This window comes from Ascaphus truei, chromosome 9 (assembly GCF_040206685.1).
Source record: "Ascaphus truei isolate aAscTru1 chromosome 9, aAscTru1.hap1, whole genome shotgun sequence".
Lineage (NCBI taxonomy): Eukaryota > Metazoa > Chordata > Amphibia > Anura > Ascaphidae > Ascaphus > Ascaphus truei.
Genome location: NC_134491.1, coordinates 55,968,883 through 55,995,675, shown reverse-complemented (window position 1 = coordinate 55,995,675; position 26,793 = coordinate 55,968,883). Strand labels below are relative to the sequence as shown.

Genomic DNA, 26,793 nt, shown 5'->3' with positions numbered 1-26,793 from the left:
GTTGAGTACAATCGCATGTCTTATAGGCTTTGGACATGGTCAGGCAGATGGCGCTGAGCCGCGCTGTGACAGCGGACTTACCCCAGGCACCCTTTATGAGGGCGGCTTTAGGAGGCGCTTCCGCACACTTCCGCAGGCATGCGGAAGCGGAGGAAACAGATCAATTTAAGTTTTGGCGCTGAGGGTAGCGGAGGGCCGGTCACGTGAGCGGTTCGCCCAATGAGGGCGAACCAGCTCCGTGACGTCACTGGCCCGCCCCCGGACGGCGCGCGCACTAAGGCCAGGGAAAGCGCTCGCTTTCCCTCAGCCTCCGCGCGCCTCCGCACGGCTGCAGTCTCTATGGACTCAGCCTTAGACAGGTCTGCAACCCTGTCTTTCAACCATTATCACCTAGCATCCAGTGCTCCCACTGCAGCAAGGTATTCTGGGATATGACATGCAAATGAGCACACAATGTGTCACCTTTTGCCTGGAATATCCATTCACATGGAGCCCATATAAGCAAATGCATTGCCGTTCACACAGCTTTTAAGCACAGCATGGGACTAGCAAAGCAAGTAAAACCACTCCCAGACATGTTTCAACCTTAATGGATCTCATCAGTGTGAGGTTGGAAGCAAGTATAAACCAACCTCACATTGAGGTTGAAACATGTCTGTGAGTGGATTGACTTGCGTTGCTTTGCGCACCCCTGTATTAACAGTTGATTTTTGGTTATTTTTTCCCCTCTCCCAATTCAAAGTTTTGAACAATTCAAAGCTTTGGGGACATGGTGTCTCCCTGTCGCACTACCTTGCTGATCCTTATCCTGCTTGTATCCTCAGGTAATGTAATTGTTGATGTGACATTCATGTAAATGTTTCTTATAATATCAATGTACGATTCTTCCACACTAACGCCTCAAAGCATTTAGAACCACTAAGGTGTAGACAGAATCAAAAGCTTATTCATAATCTATGAATCCTAAAATAAGTGGTAGATCGTAGTCATTACTTCAGGAAATCACTTTTATGACTTGGATGTGGTATATTGTGTTTTATCTGTTGCAAAATACCTCTTGTTCTCTGGGCTGGTCAAAGTCTGGGATCTGTGATAGCTGAATAGCAAGTACCGTATTTCCTCGATTGTAAGACGCCATCGATTGTAAGACGCACCATCTATTTGGCCCTTAAAATAAAGGAAAATTACTTTTTCACTTACCATGTTTCAGGAGAGGTCCCATGTCAGCGGAGGATGAAGCGGGCGGTGGTGGCAGGAGAGGTCCCATGTCAGCAGATGGTTGAAGATGGACAGTGTGCGGCGGCAGGACAGGTCTCAAGTCTGCAGGTGAATGAAGATAAGACAGCGGGCGTGCGGTGGCGGCAGGAGATCATAATAGCCGCTGAGCAAGAGCAGAGCGGCATAGGGGAACGACTGGGGAGGAGCGCACTGTAACCGGAAGTCAGACACTGGTCAACTTCCGGTGTTACAGTTTGTACCTCCCCAGTCGTTTCCCAATGCCGCTTTTCTCAGCTCTCCTGCTATTATGATCTCCTGCGGCGCTGCCACCGCATGCACGCCGTCTTATCTTCATTCACCTGCAGACTTGGCACCTTTCCTGCCGCCGCCGCACTCCCGGCGCTGTCCATCTTCAACCATCTGCAGACGTGGGACCTCTTCTGCCGCCGCCTGCTTCGTCCTCCGCTGATATGGGACCTCTCCTGAAACATGGTAAGTGAAAGAGGGGGTTAGTACTGTAGGCACTTTTTTTTTCTTTTAATTTTTTTAATACATCGATTCTAAGACGCACCCCGATTTCAGACATGTGAAAATCGGAAAAAAGGTGCGTCTTAGAATCGAGGAAATAGGGTATATTCGTAAAAATCTTGTAAGTGATTGGAAGTAGACTGATTTGTTCTGTTCTTGAGGTCTTGTGTTTCCAATCTGTGATCAATCGTTGTGGCAAAACAGTTGAGGACTGTGCAGTCTTTAATCATTTGTTTCTTATTCGCTACAGTAAGATATAGTCCGTTAAATTCTTGATTCTCGGGTCCAGTTTCTATTTGCATTATTCTTGGAGAGGGAGTTCACAATTTAGAAGTTTTCACATTCTGCGAAATCTAAAAATCTGTCTCTCCATTAATCCCTGTTGCTGTAACCATACGTACCAACTGATGCTTCGACTTACTGCTGGGCACACATCTTTGCATTGAAATCTCCCATAATGATCTTCAGGTGACCATTTCCTTTGTTGAAGTGGTGGATTTCATGGTTAGTCTTCCATTTCATTGTCCGTAGGTAGCCAGATTGTGGTTTGCTTGAATGACCACTGTTATTTAATTTTTTTTGCACCTTCTGCGTTCATCTCGTCTTCCTGAACACTGTGAAGCCCGGAGATAATCCAGCCTCCGGAGAATGAGGGCTATTGCATTTGGAGAATTCCATATTTGGGCGTTAAGGCCTTACTTGTTATACCGACCTCATTTGCAGTTGGCAAGTACCTTTTCCACTTTAGTCGGGTATATTGTTCAAGCTTTCATAGTATGGTTGAACCTACTAGACACTATACATCATTTTGAACTCCCTTTGCCACCTTCCTGCCATTTTGAGGCGTGAGATATGGATTTGAGGTGTGTGTCTGTCTGTGTCTGAACCCTCTTAGAACGCGGTGCTCGGGGTCCACATAATGAGAACGCGTTATAACCGGGATCGCGAAATGACGCTGTGATCAGGGGTTCTGCGAGGACTTACCCGGCATCTGCAGCACTCCTCTCCCTGCTTCATCAGGCTGCGTCCACGTATGTACACTCTCCCAAGCTTGGTGCTTGGGGAGACAGTTCAATTTGACTTTTGAGCGCCGAGGAGGGTCACATGACCCTTGTCTGGCCAATGACAGCCCAACAGTGAATACATTTTATATAATACACATGCAGGAATTTAACCCATGATCTTTCATATGCAATGCAATTTTCTAGCTGCTACACCACAGGGTTGGTGTGATGAATCCGACTCCTTAAACAAACTTAACACCTACTGCACAGTGCAGTCCATCACCATGATGGACTGCACTGTGCAGTAGATGTTACGTTTGTTTATAGCGTCAGATTCATCACACCAACCCTGTGGTGTAGCAGGTGTGTGTGTCCGTCTGTTAGCAATAAAGCATTGAATGTTATTAAAAAAAACAAAAACCTTGGCGATGTTTTTAAATCGGGAGCCACGCTCAGACCGCGTTGTAGCGGATCGCGCTATCACATTCCAGATGCGAAATTAATGTATAATTGTTATATATAATGTGTATATATAAATAGACATACAAACAACATAAAACAGAGAAAGACCAGTCCCTTAAATGTCCGATCTGTAGAAAACGCTTCCGGTTGAGGGGTATAAGGCAGCTTTCAAAGGGATGAACCACATCCAGGATAGAATCTAAAAGGAGAAAAAAGAGAGAGCGCACGGCCCATAGCGAAAAAAAATACATTTAATTAAGGGAAATCAGGAGGTAGGAAATAGGCTCACTCACAAGGGAAGATACAAATCATGCAGTTGTGAATACAAATATCACCGCCAACTGTATGAATTTTTTTATGCTATGGGCCGTGCTCTCCTCCCCTTCCCTCTCTCCCTCTCCCTCCCCACACAACACACATAATTTAAAATGTAAAATCTGTTTAGACATTACCCATGACCCGTTCTCATTGAACTTCTGTTTATAATATTTTTATTGCAGTCATAGACTTCTGTTTGACCAAAACTCTGGTTTGTGATGAAGAAACAAACTATCAGAGTTTGAGACTGAGTTGGGCCTCAAAAACCAATTGTGATCAGAGGAAAGGTAATATTTAAGAATTTTTGTAATTGTGAAATATAAGGCGGAAAGTATGGAAACTTTCTCCTCACTTATTTTTTTTTTTTTTAATCACCAAGCTCCTTTACAAAGTTACTATTGAGTTCTTCAATACATTGAAGAGAGATGCATTAAAATTATGTTTTTTCACTTTATGTACCCACTTATTTGATATAGTCAAAGCAGGAGGCACTCATGATAATGTAAATCTTGATTGCATTTTTCCTTTTTTTACGAATACCTTTAAATCAATGATTTTTCTGTCATAGGTATAATGCAAACACATTTAACAGTGAAATCAAAAATCCGGTTGCAATGTTTTTTAAACAAGGACTTTTCCTTGCATTTTCTTTAAGGTCGAGCCGGGCGTGTTTCCAAAGGCTACTGTTACAGACTCGTGCTAAAGGACTTCTGGAAAAACTTCATACCCGAAAATGTTGTTCCTGAGATGCTGGTATGAAACTGCATGTTAAATGTATATATGTTTTATTTAATAATTTTTAAATGGATATCCTGCAACGGTCTAGGACATTTTGGTCGCGGCAACTGAATCCGCCGCCGGCCACTTCGCCGCTTAGGCAAGTGTCTTACCCTAAAACCACCTACCCTAACTGCTAAAACCCCTTAATTAACCCCCTACCCTAAGCGCTAAAACCTCTTAACCGGCTACGCGGCGGTGGCGGGGTGAGTCGTGGCCATTTGGTTACGGCGACATACCCGCGACCAAATATCCCGTTCTGATCCTGCAAGAGGTATGGTACTAGAGATGAGAATTACATGGAAGTTTTGCAAATAATTCAAATATAAAAGCCAACCAGCTACACTGAAATACTGTCGTCTTATCCGTAATGTTAAATATCCATGCTAGTCGCACTTGTTTCTCCTCTTCGATGAACAACATACTTCTCTATCCTTCCACTTTTCATCTAAACCCTTTTTTTTCTGTATGTGTGTAAATGTACGTTAATGGTTAACTACTGCACTGGGCCATAATTTGGCATCAACCTAATATATTTTAAGAAGGGGTTAGAAGTTTATATTTTATCCCTAGCCTCCTGCAACAAAACTTAATTGACAGTTTTCCTTTCATTTATTCCTCAGCGTCGTCCTTTGGGGAACACAATTTTGAAGGTGAAACTCCTTAACATGGGAGAGCCTAGAGCCTTGCTTGCAACTGCGCTGTCTCCTCCTCATATTACTGACATTGAACGCACTATACTTTTGCTTAAGGAGGTAAGTCTCTTTTTATTCAAAGAAAATTATACTCCATATTGTGTTTATTCATCTTTGTTTTTTTAAATATTGGACAGTGATAATTTTAAGTCTTCCCAATAATAGAGATGACACATTAGAGAATCTTAATTTATTCTGTGTCCCCGAATGCCTATAATAATTATTTTGTAGGAACATAATTGCCAATCTGTCTTGGTCTTCCTAATGCTGGGGTTGTCAAAGGAAATTATCAGATGGTTATCGAACACCTGCAATGTGATGTGGGACATTTTTTTGGGGCAGTGGGGCACAACCTTGTTTTAGCTGCGATGGGACCCCCGCAGTGTTAATCTTCTGACTGAAACTAGAGAAACTAACTTGCACTTTAGCAGCAGCGTGACTCCCTCCCCGCTGTCTCCCTCCCTGCGGTGTCTCCCTCCCTCCCAGCTGTGTCTCCCTCCTGCTGTCTCCCTCCCTTCCGCTGTCTCCCTCCCGCTGTCTGTCTCCCTCCCACTGTCTCCCTCCCTCCCACTGTCTCCCTCCCTCCCGCTGTCTCCCTCCCTCCCGCTGTCTGTCTCCTGCTGTGTCTATGCTTGAATATGGACATGCCTATTTTCGGGTATCTATGTCATGATCCTGCCTGACTGAATGGAGCTGGAAGACGGCTTCTGCTGCTTCTGCTGGGGAGACAGAAAAACTGGGAGATACGGTCTGCTGCTGTAGTGCAAGTTAGTTTCTATAGTTTCGGCCTAAAGATTAACACTTCGGGGGTCCTTTAGGGACCATCAGAAATTTGCCAACGACCCACTGGTTGCACACCACTGATCTGGGCGATAGGTAATGTAAACACATGGTATATTTGTATTTGCTTTCATTTAGGTGGGAGCGCTTGCAGTAAGCAAGAACAGAGAAGAAGAAAACCCATATGATGGAGAGCTCACGTTCTTGGGACAAGTCATTGCACAGCTACCTGTGGATTTGCAGCTTGGAAAACTAATTTTCCTCGGTCATGTATTTGGGTGTCTGGAGGAATGTGTTATTATCGGTATGCACTTTAAGTAAAGATGACTACTTGTAGACTTATTCCCCTTTGAATAGTATTTAAATCCCTGTCACATTGTACTTGTACAGCTGCAGCTCTCTCACTGAAGAACTTTTTCGCAATGCCTTATATGCAGCATCTTGATGGATACCGGTAAATATTATAACATTTATATTGTCTCCGTTAAAATAATGCACTTTTTGTATCGTTAATTTTCCGCATTTTTGTGTGTTTATAGGAACAAGCTTAGTTTCTCTGGCAACAGTAGAAGTGATTGCATTGCACTTGTTGATGCATTTAAGGTAAACTGTTCAATCATGGTTTCATACATTTTGATTGGTTACACATTATCGCACCTTTTTTTTCCCTCTCAAAACATTTTATTAACTTTTTCAATTTTCTTTGGTTAAAACACCTTGTTAGTTCACATACAGTGTTTGTACAGGTTCCTTCCTTTACAACCTCTTGTTTCTACTAAAACATTACTATTACAGTCCACTTTGTAAAATATTTGTTGTGGTTTCTAATATACTACTCTCACCAATGTGAATTTATATCTTTGAATAACTCAACGCAGACATATAAATAAAAAAAATGGGGGCTTATCATACCTTTTAATGGACCAATGTGAGACTTCTGTGCGCAAGCTTTTGAGAAGCTTTTTTGTGTAATGTTTTAGAAAATAATTGTCATTAGCATTAGTAAGACCACACCTTCAGTACAGTTTTTGGCACCACTCCATGTAATAGACATTATGGAACTAGAAAAAGTGCAGAGAAGAGCCACCAAATTAATAAAGGGGATGGATAATCTTGATTTACGAGGAAGGGCTAATAACTAAATTAGATTTGTATGCATTCGAAAAAAGGCGTCTAAGAGGAGATATACAAATATATTCGGGTCTATACAAAGAGTTTTTCGATGAAATATTCATCCCAATGGCAGTACAAAGGATACAGGGACATCCCTTAAGGTTGGAGGAAAGGAGGTTTCACCAGCAACAAAAGAAAGGGTTCTTTACAGTAAGGGCAGTTAAAATGTGGAATTCATTATCCATGGAGGCTGTGATGGCAGATATAATAGATCGTTTTAGAAAAAGGTTTATGCAGGGCGAAATCTGATTTGCCGTTATTGTAGTCGAGAATGGATTATTTTTTTCCCCCTTATGAGACATTGTTGGATAATATTTCACGTGGGTTTTTTGTTTGCTTTCCTCTGGATCAAAATACTGTAAATACAAATATAGGATAATTATCTGTCTAAATTTAACATAGGTTGAACTTGATGGACATATGTCTCTTTTTCAACCTCATTTACTCTGTACCTATTACATGTGCAATCAAACCATTTTTTAAATTTTTTTTATTCTAGAACTGGCAGGCCTGCAAGGAGAGTGGAGAGCTGAGACTTTCCAAGGTTTGTAAACCCAAGTTGGCATATTGAAGACTGGCACCTGCCCACTCATGTGTGGGATCTGAATGTTAAGCGACCAGCCTGTGGTTTGTACTATTTTTAAGAGTCGTTAAGTATCTGTTTTTAATTGTATGCTTCAATTAATTTATAAAGAGGGGGATAGTGGAATAAACGAAGCTGGGTGATGGCCGAATGGAGGCTAAATTGGTGTGATCAAAGTTTTGGCAATTGAAAGATATGACGATTTTCATGGAAAGCGGTTGCAAATCGCTTTTCTTGAACAAGACGGAGTAGCAAACATGTTGTAGATGATGAGCATGACTGGCGGACACTTGAATTAAATGTCTAGATTAACATTCTGACTGTATTTTACTTTAAGTTGTTGACTGGAGTTGGCCATCCCTGCTCTAAATCTTCCTCCCAGGCCACAGCTGCTGCTGCATTAAAACCTAATGAATGACAAATATATTGAGTACAAATACTCACCCCCTGTTAGACAGTCCTAACCCCTTAAGACAAATGTAATTGCATTTTATATATGCCAATTATTAATCATTTGAAAACCTTAAATAATGTTTGGTGTTTAGTTTAATGGTTGAAACCTGCAATGCTGCTGCTCTAATAGGTCATAAGTTTTGTGCTCTGAATTCACCTAGTTTTTTTTTTTTTTTACACCTTTAACAGAATGAACTGGACTGGGGCAAATCGAATTACTTTCAGGTCAAGAGGCTCCGAGAGGTTGGTATAAATGATATAGCAATGAGTTTTAGATGTATTTTCCTTTGTTTATACAAAGCAAGAAACCAGCCCAGTTATGAAGCCTTGACATTTATTGAAGTGAAACTTCCTTAGTGGCACCTCATTCGAACTGGGGCAAAAATGGATTGTGGAGACAGAAATGAAACGGATGTGACGTCAGTGCTGGCAGTTGAGGCCGAGCTGTGTTCTGGCTCAGCCCAACCCCAACACTGACATCACACCCGCTCCACAAATCAGATGCGGCGGCGATAGCCGCCGGCGCCGCTCCTAACGGCCGCTGCTCCCCCCACATGGCTGATGACATATCGCCGCCATTCCCCCCGCACATCCGCTGCCAAGCCGCGCATGCTCAGTAATCATGGGGACTGGAGGAAAGCCACGCATGCGCAGAAGCGGTTGGCAGCGGCGCCGTTCCCCGCCCGCTGCCACGGCTCTTGACATGTGTTGCCGTTCCCCGTCTGCTGCCCGGGACAGCAGAGACCGCCCTACCGGGACAGCCCCCCCCACCCTTTCCTAACCCGAATGGGACCTCCCTCCCAGCCCACACATGGGCCCGCCTAACTTCCACTACCGCTGCCATGCCGCGCATGCGCAGAAGCGGCTGGCAGCGGCGCCATTCAGCCCTCCAGTGACGCGGGCGTTTGCGGGCCCCCCAGGAAGCGGTGGTACAAAAACCCGGGCGCAACCCGCGCGGACCCCCCCCCCCCCCCGGACCCCCCACACACTGACGGACCCCCCCGGACCCCCCACACACTGACGGACCCCCCCACACACTGACTGACCCCCCCGGACCCCCCCACACACTGACAGACCCCCCCCAGACCCCCACACACACTGACTGACCACCCCAGACCCCCACACACACTGACTGACCCCCCAGAGACCCACACACACTGACTGACCCCCCCAGACCCCCACACACACTGACTGACCCCCCCAGACCTCCACACACACTGATTGACCCCCCCAGACCCCCAAACACACTGACTGACCACCCCAGACCCCCACACACACTGACTGACCCCCCAGAGACCCACACACACTGACTGACCCCCTCAGACCCCCACACACACTGACTGACCCCCCCCAGACCCCCACACACACTGACTGACCCCCCCAGACCCCCACACACACTGACTGACCCCCCAGAGACCCACACACACTGACTGAACCCCCCAGACCCCCACACACACTGCCTGACCCCCCCAGACCTCCACACACACTGCCTGACCCCCCCAGACCCCCACACACACTGACCCCCCCAGAGCCCCACACACACTCAGTCACACGCACACTCAGTCACACTCAGTCACACGCACACTCAGTCACACTCAGTCACACGCACACTCAGTCACACTCAGTCACACGCACACTCAGTCACACTCACAGTCACACGCACACGCTCAGTCACACGCACACGCTCAGTCACACGCACACGCTCAGTCACACGCACACACTCTGTCACACGCACACTCTGTCACACGCACACTCTGTCACACGCACACTCTGTCACACGCACACTCTGTCACACGCACACTCTGTCACACGCACACTCTGTCACACGCACACTCTGTCACACGCACACTCTGTCACACGCACACTCTGTCACACGCACACTCTGTCACACGCACACTCTGTCACACGCACACTCTGTCACACGCACACTCTGTCACACGCACACTCTGTCACACGCACACTCTGTCACACACACACACTCTGTCACACACACACACTCTGTCACACACACACACTCTGTCACACACACACACTCTGTCACACACACACACTCTGTCACACACACACACTCTGTCACACACACACACTCTGTCACACACACACACTCTGTCACACACACACACTCTGTCACACACACACACTCTGTCACACACACACACTCTGTCACACACACACACTCTGTCACACACACACACTCTGTCACACACACACACTCTGTCACACACACACACTCTGTCACACACACACACTCTGTCACACACACACACTCTGTCACACACACACACTCTGTCACACACACACACTCTGTCACACACACACACTCTGTCACACACACACACTCTGTCACACACACACACTCTGTCACACACACACACTCTGTCACACACACACACTCTGTCACACACACACACTCTGTCACACACACACACTCTGTCACACACACACACTCTGTCACACACACACACTCTGTCACACACACACACTCTGTCACACACACACACTCTGTCACACACACACACTCTGTCACACACACACACTCTGTCACACACACACACTCTGTCACACACACACACTCTGTCACACACACACACTCTGTCACACACACACACTCTGTCACACACACACACTCTGTCACACACACACACTCTGTCACACACACACACTCTGTCACACACACACACTCTGTCACACACACACACTCTGTCACACACACACACTCTGTCACACACACACACTCTGTCACACACACACACTCTGTCACACACACACACTCTGTCACACACACACACTCTGTCACACACACACACTCTGTCACACACACACACTCTGTCACACACACACACTCTGTCACACACACACACTCTGTCACACACACACACTCTGTCACACACACACACTCTGTCACACACACACACTCTGTCACACACACACACTCTGTCACACACACACACTCTGTCACACACACACACTCTGTCACACACACACACTCTGTCACACACACACACTCTGTCACACACACACACTCTGTCACACACACACACTCTGTCACACACACACACTCTGTCACACACACACACTCTGTCACACACACACTCTGTCACACACACACTCTGTCACACACACACTCTGTCACACACACACTCTGTCACACACACACTCTGTCACACACACACTCTGTCACACACACACTCTGTCACACACACACTCTGTCACACACACACTCTGTCACACACACACTCTGTCACACACACACTCTGTCACACACACACTCTGTCACACACACACTCTGTCACACACACACTCTCAGTCACACGCACACTGTCACACGCGGAATTCACACTTAGTGCAAATAGCTAATACAGGGGATGTGTGCCGAGCACGCGCATTCTAAGTCAAATTTATTTGCGTTTTGTCATTGAGATTGTATTTTGATTTTTAATTAAAACATCACCAACACAAATACAATTTCTGTGACAAAAGTCAAAGAAGTTTCACTTACTATGCGCGTGCACAGCACACACAGCTTTTTTTTTGTTTTATTAGGTGAATGCTTTATTTGAAGAACTGAAAATGAGAATTTCTCAATTCAATATGCATGTTACCCAGCGGCCAGCCATGGATCCAGAGTACAAATTCAAGCAGCGTTTTATCCTTCAGGTATTGGATGTCTTTTTTTGTATTTTTTTTGCAGTGTTAATGCATTTAGCAACATGTGGAGTCATGTTACCGTAAAAGAAGAAAGTGAACAGCCATATCTGTGTCTGACAGACTAAAATAATCTGAGCACAATTCTGGACCTGCGTTCGTTAATAGATGCTGCAATTCTTATCCACAGTCTTGTGACGGTCCTTCCCAACTAAGCTTCACCTATTTATATTAGCGTTATTCTCCTCTGATTTTCCTGTCATTAAGCTGGATTGCCAGTAATCACGATCACCAGTTGGAAATACCGGATATAAATGTGACAATAACTTACAATCAGTTTTTATTAACCACAAAAATCATTCATTTATATCATCAGGTTGTCATGGCGGGTGCGTTCTATCCAAATTATTTCACTTTTGTGAAGCCGGATGAAGAAATGGCTATCCGAGAACTAGGGGGCAAAGATCCCAAAACCACCATCATGGTATGTAGTTTGTTTTCAGCTTAATGTGATGACTACACAATAAGTGTTTAGCTTCCCCCCCACCCCCCTTTAAATGTAGCATGTAATTTGGATGTATGCATTACTTAACAGCGTACAATAACTACTGTACAGTGTACACACATTTTTAAGTTGTCTAATTGACCGCAAATTTCATCTTTCTCTCTGATGCAATACAGTGTTGGGATATGGCAGAATGGGGGTTGATAGACAGCACTCTGACTGAGAAAATAAGCAAGATTGCAGGGTGCACGGAACAGGAGGGGGGCCCTTATTCCCCTCACAAGTACTAACAAACCAAAGGCAGTACCAGCACTCTGTCTCACAGCTAAAGAAACTAAAGAATACCAGTGTAGTGAATATGAACAATTTTAATGACACTAGTAATAAACTGAAATTATAGCAACAATAGCCAATGTGCCAATGAGAAAATTAATACCACCATGGGAAAGGTCAAAGTATAGGGGGTAGAGGGGAAAGAAGGAGAAGGGGAAAAAAACACATGAAACAAAAGGAAAAAAAACGCAAAATGGAACAAGGAAAGCAAACTAGGGGGGCGACGTTTCGAGGGGTAACCTCTTCATCTGGCCCATTCCCCCGGGTCCCAGAGGTACTTCCCTAAGCCTTCCCTCCCCACTGTCAGATAATCCCACACTCTGCTAACAAAAGCTCTAAATCATGAATTGTATACAAGACAGAGAGCATATGCAGAAATCAGATATCAAAAACAGTTTGAGAATGAGCAAACCCTCTGTCTTCTGCTCCTCGTGCCCTGTGGAGTGCTTATAGCGTCGCCCCCCTAGTTTGCTTTCCTTGTTCCATTTTGTGTTTTATTTCCTTTTGTTTCATGTGTTCTTTTCCCCTTCTCCTTCTTTCCCCTCTACCCCCTATACTTTGACCTTTCCCAATGGTGGTATTAATTTTCTCATTGGCACATAGGCTATTGTTGCTATAATTTCAGCTTATTACTAGTGTCATTAAAATTGTTCATTTTCACTACACTGGTTTTCATTAGTATCTTTAGCTGTGAGAGACAGAGTGCTGGTACTGCCTTTGGTTTGTTAGTGTTGGGATATGTTGTGATATTCTGCATCAACATTGCCATTCAATTGTATGTGATATACAGAGTTGCAATGGAATATGTCGTGTTATCTGGGGGAACAATCTTTGCGGCACTTCTGGAGACCCGTTATTGTGCATTTTGTTTTATAAAAGGTTTGAAGCTTCCCACGATACTTACCTCTGGAGGTGCTGCCGGTATCTCGTCACGTGGACCAATAGGAAGAGACAAGGGATGACATTGCGGCTTCCTATTGGCCCGCAGGACTTTTAAACCGCCATATTGATCGCCCATCCGGGGCCCATACCGAGAGCACTTATGTAGGAAAGTATCTTGGGAAGCATGGTGTCCCTGGAGCTGAAATCAATGTGGTGCAGCTTCGGAGACCCCCCCGGCTTAAATCCTGTTTGAAAAAAAAACTAGTGATAGACACCACGAGTGCCGCTTTAATGGACTAAATCTGTACTACAGATTGGCTCGAATGGCGGTGGACGTGATTGAGCTGCGATAACCAATACTGGAGATTTTGTAATCCTGGCACTGGTTCCATCTGTTCCCTTTCATATGACATGATAGTATGGGAACTGATCATTTTTCAAAAACGGGAGTTAATTTATTATGCAAATGCTGGCACAACTGCAGCTAATTGCTTTAGTTTTGCAGCTCACTCCTGGGCTCTTCGTCAAATGCTCAGGTGACAAACCACAAGCTATTGTGTTGTAGGTTATTACAGCTCAGCTGTACATCTGATTTTCTGCATCTATCTCTTGCTGGAAAGCCTATTTGCAAACCAAAGACGGGCAACGTAACTAATAAAGTCACACAATGTGCACAGAGTTACTATTTACAGTTAGTTATACATAGTTATACAAATGTATTTGTATATTGGCAAATGGGTTACAATTCTGTAGTTAACATATTTTGCATCTTCTGTGCAGCTGAAGAATATCCCTCTGTATGGATTTCTGTACCATAAACAGATACAGTCTCTCTTCAGACAGTGTGGTCAAGTGAAATCAATATTATTTGATGGATCAAAGTAAGTTACCCTTAATTTATTAATCAATGATTATCTCTGCAATGGCCTGATGAACACTCCTGCTACAGACGTAGCAAACGTTTGGCACCCATTAATAACACAATGCAATAATGTTGCCAAAAGTCCTACCTCTAGTACCATTGAAAACCATGGTAATGGATGTATTGCCTCTTTAAGGAATGCAAGGTTTACAGTGTTTTCTTGCATTATTCCGCCTTAATACGAAGTTACGCATGTAACGAAACGAGTAAGGACGGCACGCTACGACGTATGACGTCATCATCCCGCGCCACGTGAGCTTGCTGAAAGTTTGTGAAGGAGTCCCGGCAAAAGGACTTGATGTCTTGTTAACAAGACCTGGCTGACACTTCTGGAACTTCCTGACGGAGGCATCGGCTGTAGTTGAGTATCAGCTCATCTGAGTTTGACTTACTCTCAATGCTGTTTTTCTAGCTCCTCTTGTGAGTGTGATTTTTAAAGTCTACCTGCATTATCCATTATTAAATTGTTACAGAATCACGCTATGTGGCATGCGCCTCTCTTTTTCTTTTAGATGTTGCTGGGATGTGGTGTATCTTTTGAGAGGCTGCAGCTGAGTCAGAGTACTGGACTATTCATCTGTATTGGACTGTTTTTTTGAACTAACACACAATCGGTTATTTGTATATTTTATTTTTGTGTTTTTTAGATATCTTATTAATACAGTGATTATTATTGTTTGTAACACATTCTAATCATTTCATCACCCGTCATTTTGTTATTCTAGTCCACATTTTCCAGTCTCCATAATTTGTACTCTTTCACTGGGTCCTCAATTATCAATTTATTGTTGCTTACGTTTTGTATGTTGTATATATATGTGTGTATGTATATATTTGTGTGTGTGTCTATCATATCTCTATCATACACATTTTAAGTTATTGATACAAATAATAGGAAGAAACCCTGGCGCATGTGTAAAGTGAATAAACAATAATATACAAATGATAAACCATAAGTCCTCAAAGGATATATCAATGGTGGTTGATGATAGAAAAATGTCCTTTCCTCTTGATGATGATAAAGCTGAAATGGACTCTGTCCTCAATATGTAGTGTACGTTCTTCCTTACTGCAACAGCTATCCTATTCAGTGAAACAAACAGGGACAAAACATTGCGCAGTAACGTTTAGCAATGAAGCCCTCCTATATGGATGTCCCAAAAGAATGCCTACTTACTAGAAATATTAAGATGGCGTGCGGTGGAGAGAAACTATGGTGAGCCCTCTGAATCCAATCTTCTCCAAGGTGGCATGAAACCCACGTGGTGTCCCTGGTTCAGATGGATATCAAGAAGGGGGCCTTCTTCCACAGATAGTGTTTTCAGGATCTGCTCCCTTTTGATCTAGCGCTATTCATAGTATCACTTGTATTTGTATTACATTTTAAGTTATGGTGGATGAAAAAGGCAACAAGAAACCTCCACCATATAGCAAATAAAAAGATACATTTTGAGCACATTCACATGTCTTAGACAGGTCTGCAACCCTGCCTTTCACCATTATGACCTAGCATCCAGTGTTTCCACTGCAGCAAGGGATTCTGGTTCTGGGAAATTACATGCAAATGAGCACACTGTGTCACCGTTTGCCTGAAATCCATTTGTACATGGAACCCTTATAAGCTAATGCTCACTGTTAACACAGCTTTTAAGCACAGCATAGGAATCAGATGCAAAGCCAGAGAAACCATTCACAGACATGTTTCAACCTTAATGGGTCTCATCAGTGTGAGGTTGGTTGTACTGGCTTTAGCAATTTTCAAGGACGGTAAATCCTACAGCCTTGAAAATCGCAAAGCCAGTACAACCAACCTTACACTGATGAGACCCATTAAGGTCGAAACATGTCTGTGAGTGGTTTCTCTGGCTTTGAATATAAGCCAGAGCCTATCAGAAGGGGAAGGGGCTGTCACTTTGGAAATGCTTCCTACATTAGAAACATTAAAAATGTCTTTAAAACATTTTTTTTTCATTTTTTAAATGCTACAGGTATTTTCTCATAGTACAGAACTGATTTATTAAAAAAAACAACACATGTAGCATATTGCTTGAACTGCTGCTTTAAGTCAGTGATGGAGATGGAAGATGTTAAAGAGCTCCTAAAAGGTTTTGGGTCTTACCGCACTCCTTTTAGGTCATTGTAGTGGGTGTCCTTTTTCTTTGCAAGGTGCAGGCAGTTGAAGAGTGGTTGGGATCCCACTTCTGCCACGTAGCTGAACTTGAAACTGGATAGCACTTCTTGCCGCACTGTTCTAATAAAGTCTGACACCAGACATTATAATGTAATAAAGTGGTTTATTTGCAGGTTGCAAACGCACAACGTTTCGGGGAATCTCCCTTCAGGTAAAATATTTGCACTGGAGGAAGGGAGATCCCCGAAACGTTGTGCTTTTGTAACCGTCAAATAAACCACTTTATTACATTATAATGTCTGGTGTCAGACTTTATTAGATCAGTGCGGCAAGAAGATATCCAGTTTTAAGTTCACCCCACAGTCAAGAAGATGATTGAGGTGGAATGGCAGCACCTATATAAAAAAACAGCATCTTTCTCCAGACTTTTTCATTGAATGTATCTGTTTGACCGAGAAGATTTGAAGTCCTGGGATAACCCACCAAAAATTGATATACCGGTAGCAAATAGACTGTTTAGAAGATCCCGATAGACAATGGGTCAAGCTTTCAGAATTTGATGGACAAACATGTGGAGTGTGCTTTAAGAATTTTTTTTTATATCGGCAGGAACACTATGCAAGCCAAGTATTGCATCACAATGTATTGCCAAATACTTAATAGTCTGGCTGGCCCAGGTCGAAGAAGGTTGAACTACAGTACAAAGTTCTCCAGGGACAAATCCTAATTTTGTTTCTGCAGATTTGCCTTTGTATTGGTTACCTATGTTAATAATCTATGGAATCTACTCGTCATACTGCTAAATGTATGGCCCTTTCGACATCTGCCTGCCGGGGCATTGTGTTTGAAGTTCTGGGTTTCAGACCGTGCCTCCAAAAACAATATATTCCTCCATGCCGTTCTAAGGCAATTGATTTTGGGGGGAAGAACTGGAACAGCTGGGGTGGATATGCGGTCTGATCAGAAGAGCGCTGTCCAGCCTGTAGCTGAATTTCCTTGATACTGGAACTAGCTTCAACCCCTCTCGCGAAATCGGAGAGGTGAGCCTGTGGAAACGACAGGAGGCAGCTGGAGGGATCTGCGCTGACATTGACACTTTCCAGCTCCGTCATCAGGCCACCATCAGCTGGTCTGAGACGCTACGCATCGCGGGGACTGTTTTGCCATTGATAGAGGATATTCTCTTAAACATATCCACTGCGTACATCCTACTTACATCCAGTAAGTAGTGCTCTGATTTTTTTGCAGCAGACACCACCATTTTTTGTGCAAGTCAGATTGTTGTTCCTTTTGCACATTTTATACTGTGTTATTATAATTTTTAATAAATGTACTTCCCTTTTGTCAATTACCTTCATTTCACCATTTCACTTTTTAGTGCTGTCAAATCATCTAACAGTATTATGCTATGTTTTGTCTTTTCTCTCTCTTCATGCATTGGGAGTCCATTTGTACTGCAATTCGTTTTGAATAATCTGGACATTGGTCATCAATTAACATCCAACGGTTGTATACCGTACATATATACAGCAGCCTATGCTATATCCTACCGGAACTTTAATAACAGGCGCCGAATATATTTTTCTTTGTTCTTCATGTTGGATACTACCAAAAAAGGAAGATCTTCTCTCTCAAGGTTGTCTTGCATCCCAACATAGAAAGACTGAAGTTGATAGCCTGTAGGCTGAAATGAGTATGAGACCCCAAGGGCTATCCTCTTCAGCAATCGGGGCAACCCGTTCACAGCCGATTGTGGATAAACCACTTCTAAGAAAGAAAGTTTGTAATGGCTGTCCAGGGCCTTCAGCCCAGGATCAGAGATCCCATGTCAGTTTGGGATTTCAATCTATTTCTGAAGTTTCTCTGTACTATGCTATTCGTGCCTTGGAAGATATGGACCTTAAAATGCGATCTCTAAAAATCACGTTTTATAGCTGTAACATCAGCCAGAGACGGGTCAGTGAATTACAGGCCCTTTCAATGAAAGTTATATGATTCATGCAGACAAAGTGGTGCTTAGAACGATTCTCCAATTCCTTCTGAATGTGGCATCTATCTTCCGTACTAGCCAGGAGATTATACTACCTTCACTGAAGAGGTACCTGCATTCCCTGGATGTGAGAAGATGCTTAAGCAAATATTTGATGAGCACTCTGGAATTTAGAAATTCACACAGCCTACTTGCCCTGTTCACCCAGAATAAGAAAAGGGAAAAGACATCATAAAGGTCCATTGCAAGATGGATTGTGCAAACGATAAGTCATTGCATATAATCAAGTCAATACTCCAATCCAGGTTGGGTTAAGCACACAGCAAGAATGGTTGCAATATCCTGGGCAGAGAAAGCACAGGCATCAGTAGAGCAGATTTGCAAGGTGGCCACATGGAAGAACTTTTACGAAGCATTATAAGCATTAGCATTATAAGCTAGATATACCGTTCTGTTTACTGTTTTTTCCTTCCCCTGCTATTGCTGTGATAATGTATGTATATCTTTATTTATTTAGCGCCATCCATGTACATAGCGCTTCAATAATAAAAATCTCATTGGTGCTGCCTGACGGGGAGTAAAAACATTTTGCTTACCGAAAATGTATTTTCCTCCGGTCCATCACGGCAGCACATTTCCCTCGTGTTTTTTTCCTGAAATAGTTTATACTATGAGGGAATTATGTGATTCTCATTTTGTTTTAATTGAGTATTGCTGTCACAACACTGCTGAAGAAAAGGGGGGGGGGGGTGGCTTCCTTCATACGTCAGAGTGCAAGTTCCTTCCTAGCTCAGGATATTAGTCTATAATACATACGTGCTGCCTTGACGGTCTCAAAGAAAATATTTTTTTTTGTTGGTAATTAATGTTTTCCTTTTTGTTCTGTTATCGTCCTATAAGAGAGATTTTCAAATGGAAGCAGGTTTCATTAGGTCCTTCAATTACTCCAGTATGTGTATTGTCTACATTTTACACCGATGTGGCATATCTTGATCTTACTGTCAGCAAACATTTTTCTGCCTTTCATCAGAGCTTTTGTGGAGTTTACTCGCAGTCCAACGGAGAGGTTTAAGACTCTCTCGGCTGTGTACATGGCACTTAAGATGGCGCAACTTAAAGTTCCTCTTACACTGAATGTTCAGTCTGCAGAAGGAATTGAAGAGAAGTCTGAAGCAGCCATCACTATTTTGAAACAAATTAGGTATTTATGCTGTTCTGGAAGTCCATTTGTTTTTCGGTCAACGCAATCAAGCATTTTCTGTGCTTCTGGATGTGTGTACAGTTTGTTGTTGTTGCAACATTATTTACTGCGTCATTTTGTGATAAACGAAGACTTGGCTGTCCAGGGAGGTAAATCTGACTCCAATGGAAAATTAGATTTTTTGTGAGCGGGTTGTTGGCAATCTGCTTCCACCTGTCCTGGCCACTAGACGAATCCTGCTTGCCTCCTACTTCCAGTTGCACAAAGTGATTCACTGAATGCCTTGGCATAGAATGTTACAAAATGACATGTACATGTTGATGCTCTGTTTCATTAGTCCTTGGTTTTGGGTGTTTTTACAGCCAGGATTAAAATCCTCCTCATGGTGTACACCACGGGGGCTCAACTCCAGTCCTCAACCCCCCAACAGGTCAGGTTTTAAGGATATCCCAGCTTTAGCACAGGTGGCTCGGTCTTACACTGAGTCACTGATTGAGCCACCTGTACTGAAGCTGAGCTCCTTAAAAACCTGACCTGTTGGGGGTTCTTGAGGACTGGAGTTGAGCACCCCATGTGTACGGTATACACAGCCACTTAGAACCTCGACAGATAAATTATTTCCTCCTTTGCTATTTTTGCCAGCAAAACAGCTAATTATCTCCTCACACCAGAAGCATTGAACTTGGCATAGTTTTAGACCAAAAAAAAATTGGGTTTAATGTGTTTCAATGAAACATATAAAAATTGACGGCAAATAAAATCCACTTGGCTCACCTAAGCTGCCCAGCTGTACGTTATATTTTTTTTATCATATTTTTAGTGCCCATTTGGCTATTTTCAAGTTTAATTTAATTTTGGGCTGGGCAGTTTTTGTGTACAGTACTGTTTTAAGTAAAAAAAAAAAAAAACCTGTTTACGTTTTAACATTTGAATAATTGTACATTTGTTGCATTGGTAAAAAGAATTCTGTGATGTGTTTTTGTCTCCTTTTTAGAGTCAATGTGGACTTCCACAAACAGACTGTAGATCCAGTGCATGTCTCTCATGGGATTTTAGAGCAGTCAGGAACAATTAAAGGTCTCATTTTATCAATCAATGTCACTGAGGTAGGTTCTGAGGACATATCTTCCACTACATAATGCAGCGCCAGTTTGGCATTCACCTGCTTGCAAGAACTTTTTCTACTCCCCAAAATAATGTGTGATCAGTGACCAGCTAATGTCTGAATTCCATTATGTAGCCACTCCGTGCATCAATAATGTATCAGTAACTCACCTGCTGGTCTTTAACGGAAACATACTGTAGAAGGTGACTGGGACTCACCCGTTAGATCTTTTAAAATCCTTTTACAAATATAACCATGTTTTTTCCCCCGTTAAATTATTCCATTTCCATGTTGCGCAGTTTACTTTTTTTTTTTTTTACCGTTTTTGTTTTTAGTAATTATAATAATCCTGTATCTCGAAATAACCTATCGCTCATTAGTATATATGGTGAGTAACTTACTCAACATGAGTAAAGGGTTTTTACGGCAGAAAATGGTTGTGAAACATTTATAATTAACAAACTCCTGGATCGATTTTCTGACTTAACAGTCGCAAGATTACCCAAAAGGATTTATATCGTACCATATTTAACTTAGACACAAGGTTTTTGGGCTGTGGTTGTGGCATTTGGGGGATTTTTTTTCTCTCCCGGTTTTTTTCCCATAATGGTCAAATGTATTCAGTTCTTAATAGTTTTTTTTTTTTAGGTGGTGGAAGTTGGCCATTTCTGGGGTTTCAGAATTAATGGGAAAAACCAGGATATCCTGGGAAATCTGACTACAGATATTAATCGCCATGAGCTGACGCCGTTGGCAAGGCGGCCACATCCAAACTTGATGTGCTTGGCACCGTTTACAGACACAACAAGTCAACGATACTACAGGGCCCAAATCTTGTACATTTCTGGCGATTCTGCTGAGGTATGGTTAAGCAGGTGGCCTACTGAACATAAATTTTAACTGAAATCTTGCATCGTTTTATGACTGTTTATACCTTACTAACAAATACTGTGTGTACCGCTAGCATATTTAAATAGCCTTTACACATAGAAACATAGAATTTGACTGTAGATGACAACCACTTGGCCCACCTAATCTACCGCTATTCCTACCGTGTGGTAGAGACTAGTCTGAAGTTACCCAACATCGATATATACAGACTCTATAACCCCCTGCCCAAAGCACTTCTGTCCCTATCTGAAAGTAATAATCGGGGGTGACTACAATCTGATTAGGACTCGTTGTTGGTACATTGGCAGATACATAGTGAAAACAGACCGATGGCTTCACTCATGGTAAGGGCATTACCCTGGAGGAGGGGGTGGGGGTGGGGGGGGGGGCTTATGTGTGATTTTGTTGTAGCCGGAGGGTGACCAATCTGTACTGTCCCAATGGTATATTGACCTTTCAGCCTCCTGTCTGCCTGAGGGTATCCAAACAAAGGATACATCATCGGGGAGAATTTCGGTCTCTACCAGAGTGTCCTCAAATCCAATATTTTCAGAAGCAATGTCTGATCCACAGAAAGGGCACTGAATTTAGGAAGAAATCAAAGTAGTCAGTCAGTGGGCAGTCCATCAGGCTTAAAAATGCTTTGGTGTCCATTATGTAGGGACTGAAGATCCTCTACTGGAATAGCCTGGGCCAATGAGCTGCATGCGAGCCTTCTTGAACTGGTTTGAATCATCTCTTCAGCAAAAATTGTATTCTGTGAATATTCTCCTCAGCTCCCCAAGCAAAGCAGTTGAGAGAATTCAAAGAAGAAGTTGACTCTGGTTACATGTTAAAACCTGGCATCAGATTTACATTCGGAAGGATAAATCGGACAGAAATCTTACTTTTAACATAGATCTGATGACAAGTTGTTAAGGAAAATTCAAATCAGCCTTGGACATTGAAGATAAGGTGGGATCAGTTATTTCACCCAGGACATATTGTTCACAAGACAACAAAGGCAGGTACTAACATTTAATGTGAATTTAGCCATAATGACAATTCTAGAACAAGAATGGTATGTGTCGGATACAAAGATGGCCAGGTCCAGAAGATTTGGGAGGATGTATCCATTTCACGATGGAGAAGTTTGACCCAGAGGGAATCCCCTGGGAGTCAATGCTCAATAGCAGGAAGTCTTAAAGAGGACCACTATTCCGGTAGAAGATTCCTCGGGGCTGAAGGATCATTTGTGCCCAAAAATTAAAGCGGGAATTGAAAGAAATGTGTGACCCCACGCTTCGCATGTAAACCTGCAGTAGCTTCTGATTATTTTAAGAGGGCTCTTTGCATTTTCCTGACTTTGGAATAGCAGTTTCTGCTAAAAGGAATTTCATGGTCGTTAATTTTGAAGAAGTTTCCAATTTGGAGATGGGTGTTGGATTATTTTTGTGTCATGTGTCGATGAATCTAATTGGGATGACTGCGAAATCTATGGCCTTCAAGTTAACGATGTGAAGAGCCCTCTAGTTGAGGTACTGGGATGCAGATGCTCGTCGAAAAATAGGCTTTGTGCTCTTTAAAGAAGAGCACCTGTTTGGAGAAAATCTGAGTGCAACCGTAGTTCTATTTAGGACAAAAGTTTGCCTACTAGAACACAGGAAAATTGATTCAAAAGGGCATAACCTCATAATTTTTCATGCTCAAGGTTTTCATATTTGAGATGCTAGAGCCTGCAGACTGGGGTGAGGAGATGTAGCGCCTTTGGAGCACTTATAAGTCCTACTCACGAGGGAAGAAGACACGACGAAGTTTCTCCAGTTCTTTTCCTAAATGGCTTTTCAGCCTAAAGGTTTTAGGGCCTACTCCACATAATTTTTTCCGGTAGGTGGTAGGATTGTTTTTCTTTTGACGGGAGTGGGCCCGTTCTTAAGACGATTGGGTATTATCCATCGTCAAAAGGAAATACATTACAGAATTTATTTCAAGGCTGCTAGTACTTAAAAAAAATTTGTCGCAGCAGTTAATTTAAAAGTTGTATATGTACACGTGGCGATAGGCCACAATCTGCAATTTCTACACTTTGCCATTTTCACTATCGAGCCCTGCCATTTGGTCTAGCAAAATCGCCCAAAAACATTTACATATCAATCATGCCATATTTAGATGATTGGCTTAAGCACCGTATTACAACCAAGCACCATATTACAACCTAGCACAGAGGTGGGCAACCTATTTTTTGATGTAGCCAGATGCCTGGCGTGGGAGTCAATGGTGGAAATAGCCTCCAGCTGATGGGAGGTGGAGCCAGGATTGCAAGAGGAGTGTAGAAGAGAACGGGTGCGCGCGCACCCTGTAAGACTCCGCGCGCGTCCTGGCAGCGTGTGGGCGGAGGCGGCGTGCGCCGCGGAGGATAGGAGCGGCGCAGGAGCGGGTAAGGATTCGGCGGGGAGGGGGCATGGAACGTGCGGCTGTGCTGGGAGCCGGGGTGATGGGGACCCGCTGTAGGGAGCGTGTCCCCCGATCCCTTACAACCACATGTGGCGATTGGCGACAGTGTTGCCTACCTCGGACCTAGTATATTTCTCTGTTAACAGAGCTGCAGACACTCACCTAGATCATAAATTGGGAGAAGAGTATACTCAATCCACCTCAAACGAATGTGGGGTTTTGGGGTGGGGGGGGGTTAAGGCGGGAGGGGTGTCTATTACATACCAACCAAGCAACAGTATTTATTCTGAACATCAGAATTCACTTTTGGCACACAAAACACAGCGATCCACACACAAGCTAGAATATGAATGAGACCATTGGGTGCAATATCTACAACAGTAGAGGTCGATCCCTGGGCCAGGCTGCACATGCACCAATTTCAGAGTACTTTCCTTGATATTTTATGTCTGGAGTTGGAAATCTTGAAGACCCCAGGGACTTATTAGCACAGTGGGGAAACTAGCCAACCTCACATAATGGATTCCATTGGGAGACTATCACTGGATATGCCCAACAACTGACACAAGATGGATGGGTGGGGCCTGCTCCTGGTACAGTCTGAAGCAAGGAGCCCAGTTGGAAGAAAGTTTGCCAATCAAAATATTAGAAATGAAAGCGGTATATTATGCATTGAAGGCTGGTATCGATTTCTTCAAAGGAAAATCAATCAAGTTGACAATGTAGTCATATTTTGTTTTCTTAAACAAGCAAGGAGGGACTAAGAGTCCACTAAAGCACATAGGCCCAGATTCACAAAGGGTGCTAAACTTCAGCTCTCCTCCCATTCATATGAAGGGGCGTAAAGGTGTGCTAAATAAAGCTTAGCACCTTTTGTGGATCTGGACCTTTCAGTTCTTTGGTGAGCAGAAAGAAATCTAGCAATTTTGTTGAATTTTTTACACCAGTAACACAATTGGCAGGTAGATTTTCTCAGCAAAAAGCTGGTTCATCCCAGGGAGTTGGGAACTGAACTAGAAAGTATTTGAGCAAACATGACAGAGGTGGGGTAACAACTTGCAAAGACTTGATGGCATCCTCTCACAATGCAAAACTATCCAGATTTTAAGCAAATATGCTGCAAGTATGGGCAATAGATGCAGTGTCGATCATCGGCAATTAGCCAGGATTTGCAGTTTCAGAAGACCTACCCTCATATTTATTCTGGCTGCAGTGATGCAAATGTCCACCAGGCTGGAGACATTAAAGACTACAACTCCCAGATTTCCTGCAGCCTAAGACTCTCCTATTTCCTCTTCAACACCCTATTTAAAGTACAGGAAGTTGCCAGTATCTGGTGTTTCAACTTTGTTTTCTCGCAAGTCCACGTACCTGTCACTTGTCCATGTCCCAGTCCTCCAGACTCTTCAACAATCAGTTGCTCCCGGGGCCCCAAGTGAAACTGTCATGCACCTACAGTTACTGGAGCTAATTTTTTTTGTTTGTTCTTGTATTGCGCTGTTAGTTTTACGTAGTGCTTTACAGAGATATTTTGCAGACACAGTCCCTGCCCCGTAGAGCTTACAATCTGTGTTTTGTTTTGGTGCCTGAGGCACAGGGATATAAAGTGACTTCCCCAAGGTCACAAGGAGCTGACACCGGGAATTTAACCAGGTTCACCTGCTTCAAACTCTGCGCCAGTCAGTGTCTTTACTATCTGAGTCACTCCTTCAATGAAGATCCTACGCGTTTTATGACAGGTGTTGCTTCCTCAGGGAAATGCATACGGTTAAACAGTCGAGGTCCCATGTCACACATTGCATTATAATGCGTAGGAGGTGGAGCCAGAGAGACGGCCACGTGAACCGATCGAGACGCCGAGTCGCAGGGCTACTGCTGCTCTACTGTCGTCTCTTTGGGCAACTACAAAGACGCGCAGACACACCCTGCACCTGGATTTCAGCACAGTGTGCAGTCCTATGACAATCTGGGACCTTTGATAACCCATGTCTCTATTTCAAGAAGAATCTTGAGTAGGATTCTAATTTTATACCTCGACGACAAGAAAAGTTTTTAATACCAGTAATACATTCTAGCCAATTTTTTTTGGACCACAATTTAAGTCTCATTGACTGACCATGCAATCTCTATGGCCAGAACCCCTATATACGAATAGAAATTAGTTTCCGGCTGACCTTGGCTCAGAATTGATTGTGTAGCTAATGGTACCACTGTTTACGTTATCATACAGTATTGCACTGTTTGCTTTCTCTTTATTTCTACCTATCACGTCCTCCACCTGATACCCTCAATAAAATGTTGGCGGTTTGATTTAACCCATTATTGTCCTGGTATTAATCACTGGCACTATTTATCACTAGTAGCACCGGATGAGTCCAAACTTTTTACGTACGTTTCTTCTGATTTTTGAGGTTAAGCGGCTACCTTCTGGACTAATTATCTGTACTAAATTAACTTGCGTTGTTTGTTACCTTGAGCATTAATATCTGATCTGCACATCACTGCGATTTCTTTGCTTCACCTTAAACACAGTATTACATCATTTTAGTGTTTAGTAGTGCTTTACACAATGAAGTTTGCAAAAATACGACTAATATATTTTATGAATGTGGCATAGTTAATAATAATAATAATCTTTAAAGAGATGTTCTCTTCTTTCCTGAAATAGAAAATGGAGAGAAATGAAGCCATGAATCCTGCAAAGATGTTGGCAACCTTTTCTGAGGGGGGGGGGGAGAGAATGGGGGGGAGAGAGATGTTCCTA

General features: G+C 43.2%; 1 protein-coding gene across 2 annotated transcripts in view; it reads left to right on the top strand.

The window, feature by feature from the left end:
• TDRD9 (tudor domain containing 9) overlaps window positions 1–26,793 on the top strand; it is an 87,317-nt gene that overhangs the window by 46,510 nt on the left and 14,014 nt on the right. For both annotated transcript variants that reach the window (XM_075614953.1, XM_075614954.1), the window contains exons 13-26: window positions 3,713–3,817; window positions 4,186–4,283; window positions 4,931–5,062; window positions 5,921–6,086; window positions 6,173–6,236; window positions 6,322–6,385; window positions 7,455–7,499; window positions 8,181–8,234; window positions 11,535–11,648; window positions 12,013–12,120; window positions 14,137–14,237; window positions 19,430–19,600; window positions 20,595–20,706; window positions 21,354–21,566. In XM_075614953.1, coding sequence (XP_075471068.1) covers window positions 3,713–3,817; window positions 4,186–4,283; window positions 4,931–5,062; window positions 5,921–6,086; window positions 6,173–6,236; window positions 6,322–6,385; window positions 7,455–7,499; window positions 8,181–8,234; window positions 11,535–11,648; window positions 12,013–12,120; window positions 14,137–14,237; window positions 19,430–19,600; window positions 20,595–20,706; window positions 21,354–21,566 — 1,547 coding nt within the window. The remainder of the gene's footprint in view (window positions 1–3,712; window positions 3,818–4,185; window positions 4,284–4,930; window positions 5,063–5,920; window positions 6,087–6,172; window positions 6,237–6,321; window positions 6,386–7,454; window positions 7,500–8,180; window positions 8,235–11,534; window positions 11,649–12,012; window positions 12,121–14,136; window positions 14,238–19,429; window positions 19,601–20,594; window positions 20,707–21,353; window positions 21,567–26,793) is intronic.